The 16,073-nt window shown below is 33.8% G+C and overlaps 1 protein-coding gene across 1 annotated transcript in view; it reads left to right on the forward strand.

Moving 5' to 3' along the window:
• adal (adenosine deaminase-like) overlaps positions 1-16,073 on the forward strand; it is a 30,996-nt gene that overhangs the window by 1,641 nt on the left and 13,282 nt on the right. Inside the window, exons 2-7 of the mRNA XM_039773190.1 lie at positions 4,388-4,460; positions 7,667-7,797; positions 12,175-12,235; positions 13,095-13,182; positions 13,915-13,996; positions 15,310-15,436. Coding sequence (XP_039629124.1) covers positions 4,388-4,460; positions 7,667-7,797; positions 12,175-12,235; positions 13,095-13,182; positions 13,915-13,996; positions 15,310-15,436 — 562 coding nt within the window. The remainder of the gene's footprint in view (positions 1-4,387; positions 4,461-7,666; positions 7,798-12,174; positions 12,236-13,094; positions 13,183-13,914; positions 13,997-15,309; positions 15,437-16,073) is intronic.

Raw genomic sequence — 16,073 nt, forward strand, 5'->3', positions numbered from 1 at the left:
TCCTCCATCAAACACTGCACGTTGGCTCAAAGTAAGACAAAGGCAGGAGTGTTTAGTCTGAGCCTGAAGATCCACCATTTGTTGTTTACTCTCTGCCTGTTCTACTGCTGGTTTGCTTTTCACTCTATAGGCACCCTATTGAACTTCACCTTACATCAACTTGCTTTTCATCGTTCGTCGTTTTTTCAATCTTAAAATTAAGCTCCATTTCTTTAAGCACCAAAATTTTATTACCATTCGAACCTGGCACTGTATAGACAGACCACACCATGGGTCTTGCCTTTCATGGCATCCCAGATCCCTATTTTCTATAATTAGGCTTTCAGAATTGGTGGGTATTACTTATACTTTCTCTTTTGGGCACATCAGAGCATAGGAACTCCAAGTGATATTTTTGAGGATGAAAAGCAGTCATAAAGGTATGTTATGTTCTGCTTCTTAGCTCCTGTCAAATGCCAATCTCCACACTATAAACTATACTGAGTAAAGCTTTGAGACAATCCCTCCCTGTTTGTTCGATGTGGTCCTATTACCTTACACCTGCTCTGCCAGTTTCTTAGAAATTATATCTTTAAGAGTGTCCTTTTGGTAACTAAAGCCCTATACATGTGCAGTTTAAATTTGTTCACCATCTGTATCTCACCCCATAAAGGTTTTTGCTATTGGATTTGCTTCTGACCCTTTGTATCATGTATGTTCCTTGAACATTTATCAGTTTGTCTTAAGATTGCCCCTTGTTGACTCCAGCTGGTCCTTTGTCACTAAGTCACTCTCTAAAATCCTATCCTTGAATATTCTTTTTCTATTGCATGTCTTTCTGCTCTTGGATCTTTCTCCTCTGCCTCTTAATTGTTTTTAATTTAGATTGTTCTCATTGGGCATTTTTGCTCTAAAGTTAACTGTAGTGTCCCAGTAAGTATAGGAGGCATTTTCTGCCATAAAGGAAATGAAAATGAAAATTATAAAATGAAAATGCAATCTCTTTTCCAATTTCATTTTCAATGTCTATGTGCAAGAATGTTGCAAACATTAAACTTGAAATGAAATAACAGCATTTGCATTTTCATATTCAGCCTGAACAGCAATGTAACTGCAAAAATGAACAGTAAAACACAAATAAGCACCGGCACCACCTTGAATTTTCATTTTCCAGTTTGCGTTTTCAGTTTCAAATTCTCAACATGCAAATCGCATGGGTCGATGGGCGAGGCTTTACACCCCAGTTTCCCTCAGTTGTTTGTCCTTCGTAGCTTTGGTCACTTCAATCGATAGAATATTTCTCATTTTGACTGTGTATAATTCACTTGATTTTTATCTTTTCACCATCATACTGTGAGCTTCACAGCAAAACCGTCATACAAAATCCGAAGACCACACATTATTATACAGTGTAGTTCTGAAGTAATTAATGCGCTGAAGTAATTAATGTGCCATTTCATTACAATATTTAACATGACAACAATTATCCTTTATTACTTCATAATTTAATTTTATTTACACTGAAGTGGAAATAGGAAGCTTTGTATTTTTGTAGTATTATATAATTTACCCCTTTACAGTTTTCACCACCTCCTGTAGTTGATCGACGACTAGATCAGACTCTTTACTGCCATAACTTTTTAAAATAAGGTGATACGGTAGTAATTTTTTTTGCTTTTATTTTCATTATTTTTCAAAATAAGGTGATATGGTAGTGATTGTTTTATTCACTATGAAGACCATATATAATCTGTAATTTTTGTTTTATTCATGCTTCTTTTTCAATCATTAAAAAGGTTTTTTTAATCCACCTCATTAAGAAGTATGAGTAACACATATGAGCTGTATTATCTATCAATTAATTTCATATTTATAAACAAAAAGAAATTTAAACAAACCAGAATACATTTTCTGACCATTCTAGAAAGTACTGAACATATCATTCCAAAAGAATAATTCCAAAATATGCTAGAATAGGTGTAAAAATATTTTTGAATTACGTTAGTTTTATATCCCTGCATTAGTTTTATTACCTTCATTGTCTTGCAATTAAACTTTAAAAATAAAATTGCAAAGGAGAGATTGTATTTTCATTTTATAATTTTAATCTTCATTTCCTTTTTTGCAGAATATAACTTCCATAAAGTAAGGACCATGGATCTCCTCTCCCTAACTTTTGGATATTCTCTTTCCATGATCTAGTTCTTTTAGAATTGTTTTTGCATCCTGGTGACGTGAGTCGTCCTGGTCTACTATCATCCAGTGGACATGTGCCTCTTATCTGATAGGGGATGGCATCTTTGTGGTGCAGTGACTCTAACTCTCTCTGCATTATTTTCTTTTGTCTCCATTTAGCACTTTGTACAGTTACTCACACTAAGGAAGTTCCTGACTTTCTTTTCCTTCCTCCCCATTTTCTTCACACTATTTGCGGGGCTGGTTAGGGCTCCATTTTTAATTTTTTTTTGTCTTACACATGTCTGTCAAAATTCTGATATGAGATGTGTTCTTTAATACATAAAAATATAATCATTTCAAAACATTACTGTGAGGCAACCTTGGAAGCAGCAGTAACAAGAACAAGCTACACTTGAATAATAAGCATTCAGTGTTGATTTAAATGTTGAGTCACATGACACCGCTGTACAATTTGCAGGCAGATCCAAAGGAGTAGTCTCTGGCCAGCTGTGTCCCTGATTTAGATTATAAGAGTTTGAGAATATTATGAAATTTTCCAAGAATTTAGTTGCCCTATGTTCTTCCTAGATTAGTTTTGTTTATGCTCAGAATTTTAAGGAGGCCTGCATCTAGAGATTATAATAAACACCCTGGAGTACAAGCATTAAATGCTATGTGTGGCAAGGGGAGATCAGGGCCAAAATGAGACAAAAATCATGGCGAACAAGTCAGAACCAGGGAAAAAACTACAGAAGACTTTAGAACAAGCACTCTGAAAAAGGGTTTTGTGTCTACAACTCAGATAAAAAAATAATTTTTAGATTACCTTTTATCCCATTGCATCATTACCAGAAGAATGTGACCTCCGAGCACATACCCCTAGCAATATGTGAAGTGGTCCTGATGACAGAAACAAAATATAGAGTCAATCGTAGGATATACAAAATGGTGGATGAAATGGACCGAAAGCTGGAATTTCCAAAAAAAAACTTCATAATCGGGAACCTTCAGAACCTCAAAAACATCTGTTTGATATTGGAAACCCATGTGAAAAATCGTATGAAAAATAAAAACAACCAAAAAACCTAATACCGGTAATTGGATCTAAACTTAAGTACAATCCAGTGCATTGATTTAGGAACTGGACTTAAATGGACTTATTTTTTGGTTCTAGTTATGACCCGGTTCTGTTTTGAATTAAGGGTACTAAAGTAAGTGAACAGTTAAAACAGCCTGACCATAAAACACTGCAGAAGTCAATTCAACCTGGGATAAGTGAACACGCTAGCTTTTTAAAATTCTGCAACTTTAAGAAACCCTCTTAATTTTGTAATTTTTCTAAGAAAATTGTTTTTTAGAAAGTGCAGAATGTGACAACCGAAGGCTGAGTCTTTGTCAAAGATAACATCTAAATTTTCAATGAAGACTGTTAAACTGAAATGTAAGCCTTTTGACTTAATAGTTTTTTCAGTATTGTCTTACAATACCAAGTGATCGTATACTAAAAGAACTGTTATTTCTGAATTCATATAGAAATAATTATTATTCATCAACTGTTTTACATAAAGCAGTTAATGAATGATGTAAGTAATTTTTGGTTTAAATGAATGCAGCTTATTGTCATTAGTATATCAATGAAAATTTAATATTGTTTTCAAAATACATCTCCTAATGGCAACATATATACAGAGAAGACAATTGATCCCATCCTTGAACCTGAATGACAACATGTTTAACTGCAGACAGACTTCTGCACATATTAAAAATGATCTGATAAGCATGAACTAAACCACATATGAACAGTGCCTCACAGCTGAACTAAATTCTCAAGCCTGTTTTTAAAGAAAGCTGTGATCAAAAGCATCAGTAAATTTTAAAAACATAATGATGGTGGCATTTTGGAGGAGGCTACAATATCATTTATAATTTAAATTAAAACTGTTTCCGTACTGTGACTGTGGAGAAAACCAGAATGATTTTGCTCATAAACACTCTATTTTTTCTAAAATAAGGCTCAAGTTTTATTTTATACTTTTTCCCAAACCTTTACCGACATTTCATTTATTAGGACAAATTTTGAAAAAAAAAAACATGCATGTAAGCATTTGTCCTATAGTTGTTAACCTATACAATATATTTGGATTGTTTACTATAGAAGGGCAGTATATAAAATCACCATTTTTTTTTTTTGTGGGTATTTGAGTTTTTTTTTTCTATTTAACTTTATCAGAGTCACCAATGACTTTAAAGCAGAGAACCATGAAGTCATCCCACCAGATCTGTATCAAAAACTTCCTAAAGTGGTAAGACCTTTAAAAATATTCTCATCTGCCTGCTTTCAATGTACAGTATAATTACATCTTGTTTTACATTATTAATGCATGCTTAATTGGATTGTAACAAACCTTAAATGTCTTAGTAGTTCACTTGAATACATCGTTCCATTTTTTTTTTTAATCTGCTGAAATCTCACTGTTTTCACACTGAGCTGGTGCATATGCTGGCTGCATTAGGTGGAGTGTAGGAACCAACCTAAGACTGGGCATGAACATCACAAGAAACACTTACATGCACATCCATACTCACGCTGATCCAGATTATAGTGTTAACCTAACCACCACAGCTTTTAATATTTTTGCTAATTTATGTGCATATGGATTTTCTTTGAATCCTACATTCAGAATATTAAGATTTTGGTTATTGCTGTCTCTAAATTTGACCCTGAATGAGCATTTGTGGATATGCACATTACTGCACTCCTGTAGGTTTATTTTCAGTATTCCCAGTGCAAATAGAATATTCTCCAGTTTCCTGTAACCCTGCATTGCAATGAGTTGGTTTGGAAAGTGCAATTTATGCTGTGTTTGCGTATAACTTGTATTAGTAATAACTAAATAATCTCATTCTGTGATGGGATTAAATAGCACTGTTCTTTCATGTGAGCAGTTTCTTTCATTCTTTGTCAGAAAAATTGATAAAATTCGCTGTGGTATTATTCCAACTGGCCATGAACTTCCTACAGTTAATCATGGTATTGTCTTGGAATTTTTTGATCTTGTCTCACTTTCACAGTTCAAAAGTACTATTGACACCTTTAAAATATTGTACCACAACACCTTGTAGTGGAAGCCGTTGATGTTTTGGGTCCATCTTTACTAGCCATTATCAATGGTTCTATTAGTGAGGGAGTTGTGCCCTCATTTTTTAAACATGCTGTGTTACATCCATATCTAAAAAAGGCAGAATTAGATCCTGGACTTTTAGCCAATTTTCGCCCGATTTCCCAATTGCCATTTCTGGCTAAAATATTAGAAAGAATTACTTATCAATTGGTTGATCACCTTAACTCCAATAATTTATTTGAGATCTAACAATCTGGCTTTAGGTGTTTTCATGGTGTTGAGACAGCCCTTCAAAAAGTATTCAATGACATCTCTATTATTACTGACTCAGGTGGTGCTGCAGTCCTTGTCCTCCTGGACCTTTCCGCTGCCTTTGACAGTATTGACCATGAGATATTGCTGTTGCGGCTTGAACATCTTGTTGGGCTTAAAGGGGCCGCTCTTAACTGGTTCAGGTCATATCTAACTGGTAGACACTTTTCAGTGACTTTAAATTCCTTTTTTTCGTCTACTGCTCCTCTTAAATGTGGTGTTCCTCAGGGATCCATTTTGGGTCCCATTTTGTTCTCTATATGCCTTCACCCCATTGGAGCTATTTTTAGGAAATTTAACATTTCTTTTCACTGCTATGCTGATGATAAACAGGTTTATATTCCCGTGTGCAACTCTGCAATAAATCAGCTGCACAGCTGTCTTTCTGAACTAAGATCCTGGATGGCTAATGCTTTTCTTGATCTGAATTAAAATAAAATGTAGGTGCTTATAGTGGGTCCATCAGCTAAAGCCCAAATTGGTCTTGGACTTCTTGGCTCTTTCTCTGTCTTTTGCAAACCTCAAGTCCGCAATCTTGGTGTTATCTTTGACAGTAACCTGTCTTTTGAGAAACAAGTAAATTCTGTAGTCAAGAGTTGCTTTTCCAGCTTTGTCTATCAGGTAAGATCAAGCCTTTTTTTTATCTTCTAGGGATCTTGAGAAAGCTACTCATGCTTTTATCTTTTCTCACCTTGATTACTGAAACTCGCTGTATTCTGGGATTGGCAAATCCCTGATACGCAGGTTACAGTTGGTCCAGAATGCTGCCGCTCACTTTCTGGTTGGAGCAAGAAAGTTTGATTCTGTTTCTCCAATATTAGCTTCTTTACACTGGCTGCCTGTCAGTTTTTGAATTGATTTTAAAATCTTGTTGCTAGTTTTTAAATCTTTACGTGGGCTTGCTCCTGCCTATTTATCTGAATTGTGTGTTTTACACCAGCCATCTAGAGTGCTTAGATCTTCTGGTCAGTTGTCTCTTGTTGTCCCTCGTACCAAGTGTAAAACTAAGGGGACAGACAGGGCTTTTGCAGCTGCTGCTCCTCGCCTGTGGAACTCTTTACCTCATTACATAAAGGAGTCGTCTACAACTGAACTGTTCAAAACAAGATTAAAGACTTATTTCTATTCACTTGCATTCCGTGACCTTCAGTAATACTGATGGTTTCCACATTGTGATTATGTAACATTACTTCTGTTTATTATTTATTTTATTTATGTTCAGTTATTTTATTTCTATTTATGTTATTCATGTTAATTGTATGTTTTTATTTTATTCTATTATTGTAAAGCACTTTGGCCACAGCATTCCTATGTTGTTTTAAATGTGCTATATAAATAAATTTGACATTGAATAATTTAAATATGGTAGGAAAACAGAACTGCAATAATGAAAAAAGTTTATGGAGTCTGTGAAAAGAAAAATGTCAGAGTTAGGATTCAGACTTGGAAATATAGGCAAATGATATAGGTAGCGGTAGCCTATAAATTGTGTGGCAAAGTAAAGATTGAACTCCAAATGTAAATGTTAATTTTATATGTACACAATGTAAATGTTAATTTTATATGTACACAGCATGATGTCAGTATCAACAGTATGAGTGTGTGTGTACAGTATATATATATATATATATATATATATATATATATATATACAGTATATGTATACAACCAATAGAATTGTTTCAAAAGTGTGATTATTGCATTATAGAAGTGTGGTTTGCATCAGATTAAGTGAGTAAAACACAGTAATATAAATTATTCATTAGTATCTTTTTCTAGAAATATGATGTTTAACATACAGTCACCTCACCCTTCATACTCAATGTTTTCAAACAAATTCAAATAACAATAGTGTTGGTGGATTTTTAGGTGTAATAAACTGATGCCATCTTTATCCTACCCTAATATATGAAGAGAAAGTTATACCTGAAAATACTGTATATACAGAGATAAATGTGAGTAAAAGCCTGAAAAGTTTAGAGATTTATTCTGGAACAATTATCCTTAAAACTATTGTAAACTGTTGTAAATTATTTAAATTAAAACATAAAGCTAAATTTATCTTCTTTAAACAGGAGCTCCATGCTCACCTGAATGGCTCTGTTAGTCCTCTAACACTTGAACGTCTAATTGCTAAGAAGCCTCACCTGAATATTGAACACAGCATGACTGTCATTAGTAAGGGACAAAGCAGGACACTTGAAGAGTAAGTACTGATAGTTTTCTTTATTGCTATAACAATGTTAGCTGCATATACTTGATGTACTTTGATTTGGTGAAGTTAGTTCAAATAAATCATTAACAGGAAAATATATGATAGTGATATCAGGCATTAACATTTCCAACAGCCACCAAGTCGCTAATTTAAAAAAAAAACAAACAAAAAAAAAACACTTTGACATATTCAGCAAAGTAGTGTACCAAATTCAGACTATTAAGTTTATGCCTCTCAAAGGTTGTGGAACAAAACATTTAGTCCTGGTCTTGATTGGCTAAGCAATTTACTAGACTGAGGAAGAGTGAGTAGTGGACAGAGTCAGAGATCAGATAAGATGTTAATTGTTACGTTTCACTCTACAAAAATATAATGAATTCACAGTTGTTAATTAGGTAACCACAAATGTTAGAACTGTACACCTCTTTCTCTGTCTCTCTCTCTTTGTCTGTCTGTCTCTGTCTCTCTTGGTCTCACTGGTTTATATCTATGGGAAAAGGTATTGCCATACCCAACAGAATAAGAATATTTTATGGCATTTTATTTCTTTTATTAACATAGAATAACTATAAAACAAGAAAACATAAGGTATTGTCTGTATTTTCCACATCAAAGACTTCACAGACTGAATTTATAACTGATATCTTAATATTAAGCTAGTAAATTATTGTGAAATCAATTTCAGTTACATATAGTACCTTGAAAATGTCTTCAAATACTCCTTCTCACACTTTGTGTTGTTAAGGTTTTAAATATGAAATACAACCCCAATTCCAAAAAGTCGGGACACTGTGTAAAGTGTAAATAAAAACAGTGTAATGATGTGCAAATCTCATAAACCCATATTTTATTCATAATAGAACATAGAAAATGTTGAAAGTGAGATATTTTACTATTTCATGAAAACTATTAGCTCATTTTGAATTTGATGGCAGCAACACATCTCAAAACGTTAGGATGGGGGCAATGAAAGGCTGGAAGAGTAAGTAGTACTTAAAGGAAACACCTGGAGGAACATTTTGCAACTAATTAGGTTAATTGGTAACAGGCCAGTAACATGGGAATAAAAAGAGCATCTTAGAGAGGCAGGGTCACTCAGAAGTAAAGATGGGCGGGGGTTCACCACTCTGCAAAAAACTGCATCTACAGATTGTGGAACAATTTTAGAATAATGTTCCTCAATGTAAATTTGGGTAGACTTTGAATATCTCATCATCTATGGTACATAATATCAGCAAAAGATTCAGAGAAATTGGAGAAATCTCTGTGGGCATAGGACAAAGCCGAAAATCAATGTTGGATGCCCATGATCTGTGGGCCCTCAGGTAGCACTGCAGTATAAACAGGCATGATTTTGTCATGAAAATCACTGCATGGGCTCAGGAACACGTCCAGAAATCGTTTTCACAGTTCACCGCGCCATCTACAATTGCAGATTAAAGCTCTGTCATGCAGAGGTGTAGCAATATGTGAACATGATCCAGAAATACCACCGTCTTCTTTTTGGAAAACATTGACACCATGACCTCCAGACTAAAGAAGATAGGGACCATCCAGCTTGTTATCAGTGCTTAGTTCAAAACTTTTTGAGACATGTTTCCGCCTTCAATTTCGAAATGACCTTATTCTTTTCTTAAAATGGTATATTTTCTCAGTTTTAACATTTGATATGTTTTCTGTTTTCTATTGTGAATAAAATATGGGATTATGAGATTTACAAATCATTGCATTCTGTTTTTATTTACATTTTACACAGCATCCCTACTTTTTTGGAATTGGGGATGTAGATTTAATTATTGTTTATTGCCTCAATTATCAAGAACACTTTGCTCACTTTGTTAAATAGATAGGAAAGTATCAAAAGTTTCAATAATTTATACAAAATTAAAAGTTAAAATTATTACTTATCAGGCAAAATTTGACCACATACAAAATACTACCTAAGTTGCTTACATAATTTGGTGATAGACTCTTACGGATTTAAATGTAGCAATAGTTATAAGTCAGTTTTCTGTCTGTAAGGCCCCAGAATGTGATACAACAACAACAACATTTTATTTATATAGCAAATTTTCATGCAAAAAATGTAGCTCAAAGTGCTTTACATAATGAAGAATAGAAAAATAAAAGACACAGTAAAAAAAATAAAATAAGTCAACATTAATTAATATAGAATAAGTAAGGTCCAATGGCCAGGGTGGACAGAGAAAACAAAAAAAAAAAATCTCCAGACGGCTGGAGAAAAAAAATAAAATCTGCAGGGATTCCAGACCATGAGACTGCCCAGTGCCTTCTGGGCATTCTACCTAACATTAATGAAACAGTCCTCTTTGTATTTAGGGTTCTCACGGAAGGATTTGATGATGATGGTCATGTAGACTTCTGGCTTTCAGTCCATCATTGTTGGAGCATCATGATGCTTTGAGTAGGTGGTGGTGGCGCAGGCCACCACGAAGAAACCGGAAAAAGAAACAGAAGAGAGAGTAGGGGTTAGTACGGTTTTTAGAGCCACTATGAATAGTTATTATGATGAATTGAACATGCAGAGTATCCGGATTAAGTTAAAGTGAAGTTAGGAGAAGGCCATGTTAAAGTAATGTGTTTTCAGCAGTGTTTTAAAGTGCTCCACTTAGCCTGGCGAATTCCTATTGGCAGGCTGTTACAGATTTTGGGTGCCTAACAGCAGAAGGCTGCCTCACCATTTATTTTTAAGTTTAGCTTTTGGAATTCTAAGGAGACACTCATTTGAGGATCTAAGGTTACGATTTGGGATATAGGGTGTCAGACATTCTGATATATAAGATGGAATGAGATTATTTAAGGCTTTATAAACCATAAGCAGAATTTTAAAGTCAATCCTGAATGACACAGGTGTAGTGACATCAAAACTGAAGAGATGTGCTCGGATTTTCTTTTCCTAGTTAGGATTCTAGCAGCTGCATTCTGCACTCGTTGCAAATGATTTATGTCTTTTTTGGGTAGTCCTGAGAGGAGTGCGTTACAGTAATCTATTCGACTGAAAACAAACGCGTGAACTCATTTCTCAGCATCTTTCAATGATATAAGAGGTCTAACTTTTGCTAGGTTTCTTAAGTGAAAAAATGCTGTCCTAGTGGTCTGAAGAATATGCGATTTAAAATTCAGGTTACAGTCAACAGTTACCCGTAAGTTTTTTTACTTCCGTCTTTTAATTCTAATGCATCAAGTTTATTTCTGATAACCTCATTGAATCCATTCTTGCCAATCACTAAAATTTCAGTTTTCTCTTTATTTAGTTTGAGAAAATTACTATTCATCCATTCAGAAATACCAGTAAGACATTGTGTTAGTGAATTGAGAGAGTCATAGCAAAAGTCTGGCTATGGGTACAAAACAATTTCAAAGAAATGTAACATATATTGGAGCCAAGTGACATCCAAATGAATCAAGAAAGTTTGAAAAAATGATCATTTGGAATGTACAAATAAAAATAAAGTTAGCAAACCACAATTCCTGTTAAAGGTCTGTAGACGCAATTTTTGCATTTGTTCTGTTTGGCATCTTAAAAATTAAATTGGTTTGCAGCAGTCTTTTTTAATTTCAGCAGTTATTGGGTGGTGTTTGTGATCTCTTCAACAGGGTGTTGGAAATTGCTTTGTATAGAAAGAGATGTGAATATCTCAAAATACAGATTATTTGAGAACTTCCTAGTCTCAGAAAAACAGCTGAAATGTGCCTGTCATGACTAGAAGCAACAGTAGAGTGGTTAAAGAACAAAAAGAAATAAACATGAGAGGTTCAACCTATGGCCTGACTTAAATGTAACTAAATTGTCATAGAATAGCTTGAAGGCTGCAGTCCACAGGTTGGCGCGTTATGATCTCACATTACATAGTTTTGTAACAAAGAATGGGCACATATTATCCAATCTAAATGTTAGTGCAGACCTGTCCAAAAATGTAATAATTATAATTGCAGAAAAGGGGCTTTCTCTAAATGCCAGCTCTGGTTTGTGTGTTTTATCCAACATACTGTATTGTTTCATTTTTTGTATTTCTGTCAATTTTAACATTAGGTTTTACTGGTGAAGGCGTGCTACAATTTGTAAATTATGGAAAAACAGCTTTGATTTAATAGGTGTTAAATGTTGGATTTTAGGCCAGATAATTTGTTTAAACAAAATAATGTGACTGTAAATGAACACTGTATTTTTTGAGGAGGTAAACCAAATTTTCCGTTTTAATAAAAAATTTTTACATTATGAGTATTTACTTACAAAGAGTATTCACTTACAATTTGTTATATCTCAAAAATGGTTTTGAAAAAATGTTATATGTCATGTAATGTAATTAAACCACCAACAATAATTTTTTGAATTCTTCTTCCTAGGTGTTTTGAAATGTTTAAAGTAATTCACCAATTAACTAATACAGAGGAAGTCATTTTTGAGGTGAAGAAATGTATCTTATTTTATACGTAATAGTTCTTGAATGGAATAAAATCACTTAAGAAATTATACAACACTTTGTTTTTCAGATGAATTATCTGTTTAATAGTATTCAGTTTTGCTTGCACTTTCTTATGAGAACTAAAGTATGTCTTAATTTTCCCACTATAAATTTACACATCTCAATAGATAAATCTGATTTTCTGATTATATTAATAATAGGATTTCCATAGATTATACTGTATGTGTCGTAGGAGAAGATTGGTTTTCCAGAAAGACAGTGACCTCAAGCATAAAACCAAACCTACACAGGAAAGACTTAAAAACAACAATGTTAATGTTCTGGAGTGGCCACGTCCAGATCTCAGTCCAGTTGAGAATTTGTGGTTAGATTTGAAAATGGTTGTTCACTTAACAGTCTTTCTTTGAATGTGCATTTTGAGGATGTATGGTGACTCAGTAGTTAGCACTGCTACTCCACAGATCCAGTGGTCTGGGTATCCAGTTGAATTGGTCTTTTAATCAAGGTCTTGAGAAAATAAACCACTTCACTTGCCCGAGTGTTATTTCTACTTTCTAATCTGTGAATTCAAACTGAAGTATTTTACATTTAGCCAATTAAACCAGTATTGTGCTTTTTAGTTTGATTTTATTCACAATACAGGAACAGCAGATTTTTTTCATTGTCTGTCTTGTCTAATGTTGAATAATGAGAATGGTGAGGAGTGAATTCTAACAACTATAGAAAATATGCTAATCCTCAGCCTCCATTCCTTAAATAACTTAACTTAAAAATGATCAGATACTGGTAAGGCAAACCTTTTTGGTGAATGGTACAATAACAATTAGCTTGTGTTTACAGGTAACTAAAGATGTTATAAAGGAATTTGCAGCAGATGGAGTTAAGTATCTGGAACTTAGAAGTACCCCTCGTGAAGAGAAAAGCACAGGTATGATAAACATGCCGTACAATAAATCTTTTGGCGTAAAAGGGATAAAGAGAACCTTATGAACTGTCTTCTTTTGGCCTGTCTAAAATTTGAAACTTCCATTCTTTTAATGATACTTAATTTCAGTTCCAGCACATGATTGAATTTATAAATGACAGTGTATATTTTATTCATAGAAACAAAGCAGTCAAGCAAAATATTTACAGTATTTTTAAGTGTAAATGTAGCTATACCAATCATATTCTTTCATAATAAACTGGACATATATAGAATTGGTGGCCTAGTATTTTAATTCTGTATTTTGAGGATGTATGGTGACTCAGTAGTTAGTGCTGCTGCCTCATAGATCCAGAAATCTTGGTTTCAATCCTGTGCTCAGTCACTGTCTGTGTGGGGTTTGCACATTCTCATGTTTGATTGGGTTTTCCTCCAGACACTGCGATTTTGCTTTCAAATTTCCATTGTTTGGGTGTATGAATGTGATGGGCTGGTGCCCTATGCAGAGTTGTTTCCTGGCTTATACCCAAAGTTCATGTGACTCCCTGTGACACTAAATTAGACTAAATGGGCCTGTTAATGTTTAAAGAATATTGCAGTGTTATTAGTAGGTGAGTAAGAAGTATAAATGTATAATATTTTGGGGCCAAATTACTTTTTAAAACCTTTTTTATGTTCTTATTGCATAGTATATTGTTGTAATACAGCTATTTACACTGAAGTTTCCTTTTAAAGGGTTGACTAAAAAAAGATATGTTGAGACAGTGATTGAAGCTATTAAGCAGAGTAAAGAAGAAAATGCTGATATTGAAGTTAGGTAAGAATATGTTTTTGAATCGAGCTTAATGCAATTATATTTTGACTTTCTTTAGGCAAATAGCACAGGGATATAACACCTTATGTGTCTTTCCTACATGTCATTGACAGAATAGATATAAAGGGTAATATTATTTGCAATAACAGATGCAAATACCTGATTCTGATCAGCATCATCTAATTCACTACTATTCTTAGAACAGTCTCTTCATTTCAGATTGCTTCTGCGGTAAAGTATATTTAAAATGGAATAAACTCTATTAAATCAAGTTTATTAATTGAATAAACCTGCTTGTACTAAAGTACAACAAACATTTTACAAGGAGATCATTCAGTCAATCAGTCCATATTTGTTAAAAGAATGATGTTAATATAAACACACAACAATTTAGTGCTTTTAGTTAATTTTGAATGCAGAGGTCGAGTGGAAATCTGGGTAACTTGTACCATTGCACTGCCTTTGTTATTGTGAATGACCACTGCAACAGATTGGCTCTCCATCCAGTGATGTTGACCATAGTGTTGCTGGGGCTCTGGTGTAAACAGAGTTTAGGATGTCTTGTTATGTCATATTATGTATTTGTCATACCTGTACTTACCATAAAGCAAATTAACAAATTTGTTTTGTCTAAGTAAATTAACAAATTTCTAGCCAGATTAATATTAAGATAGATTATTATGTTATTTACATTTTGCTAGAAAGATATTTTGTACTTTGCAACATATATAGACCAGCGGTGGGCATGTGCCCTGCCTGCGGTTTGTCTCCTGCCTTGCGCCCTGTTTTGGCTGGGATTGGCTCCAGCAGACCCCTGTGACCCTGTAGTTAGGATATAGCGGGTTGGATAATGGATGGATGAATTGAACATATATAGACAATTATGAATAATGTTTTTTGTTTTTTTCTAAAGTGATCAGTATTAAAAGGTAGAAGGTTTTCAGCACTTTAATGGTAGCTTTTCTGTGAATGTATTGCTACATGGAATTTACTTTTATTTTGTTGTATTAGTATACAAATACTTGTCAGTTCAGGCTACCTTAAAACTAATTTGAAAACCTTTCCCCAGTACATCATCTGTTTGACTGCTGACTTTACTTCATTTGACAAATAACATGGAAATGGGGCTCATATGTCAGAATACACATCTGTTGTTTATTGATGGTAAAGCAGTCACTAATCCTAGCCTGTATTTTCATTCTAGGTTTGAAGAAAAATGTATATTAGTATATGTTAAGAATGTTGGTATGTATTCTTTATTACTACAGCACATGTATAACTGATATCATCATAAGTGACAATTTTCTATCTTTTAGATTTTTATTGGCTATTGATCGACGACATGGTCCTGCAGTTGCCATGGATACTGTAAAGATGGCAGAAGATTTCTCTCTCTTAAGTAATGGTATTGTAGTGGGCTTAGACCTCAGTGGGGATCCAATGGTTAGTGTACTTAGCTTCTGTGTTTTGCGTAAAAGTTGTTATTGCAAAACATTTTTTAGTGTTCGATGTGGTACTCTGAATGGTGAAAATATGAAGTGTTTATTTAAATATAACTTTGATAATTATGTATTAATAAACACATTTCATTAATTAAGAAGAAAATACCTTTTTATAATAATGCTGATAAGAAGGAATGTTTTTGCAGTGATTAGTACCTTCCATTTAACCACTTTACAAAGTGAAGTGTGAAAGTACTCCTCAGTTGTTCAATTGATTTGCATGTAAGAAACCCATTTTACAGTTTGTACTTTTCTGTAATGTAAGGTAATATTAAACATACAAGTTCAACTGAAATTTAGGATTTTAAAAATAGATGCATAGATAGCCAACTTCATATTTTCAGATGACATAGGTTTGTTTACTGCTATTATTTTAATCACATTTGTGTGGTAAAGCGTGTTAGGGGTCTGTGACATTGTAAGATTTTAAAATAGAAACATTGCTATTCAGGCTCAGTGGGTGTGAGTAAAAGCTGTGGGCAATTGTGTATCACATTTTGAAGTCATAATAGGTGTGTTGGCTGATATTATGAGCACAGGACATGTGTGATATTTCTTTTCCTCCCTGTATCCTTAAT

Source organism: Polypterus senegalus, chromosome 12 (genome assembly GCF_016835505.1).
Source record: "Polypterus senegalus isolate Bchr_013 chromosome 12, ASM1683550v1, whole genome shotgun sequence".
NCBI classification, from domain to species: Eukaryota; Metazoa; Chordata; class Cladistia; order Polypteriformes; family Polypteridae; genus Polypterus; species Polypterus senegalus.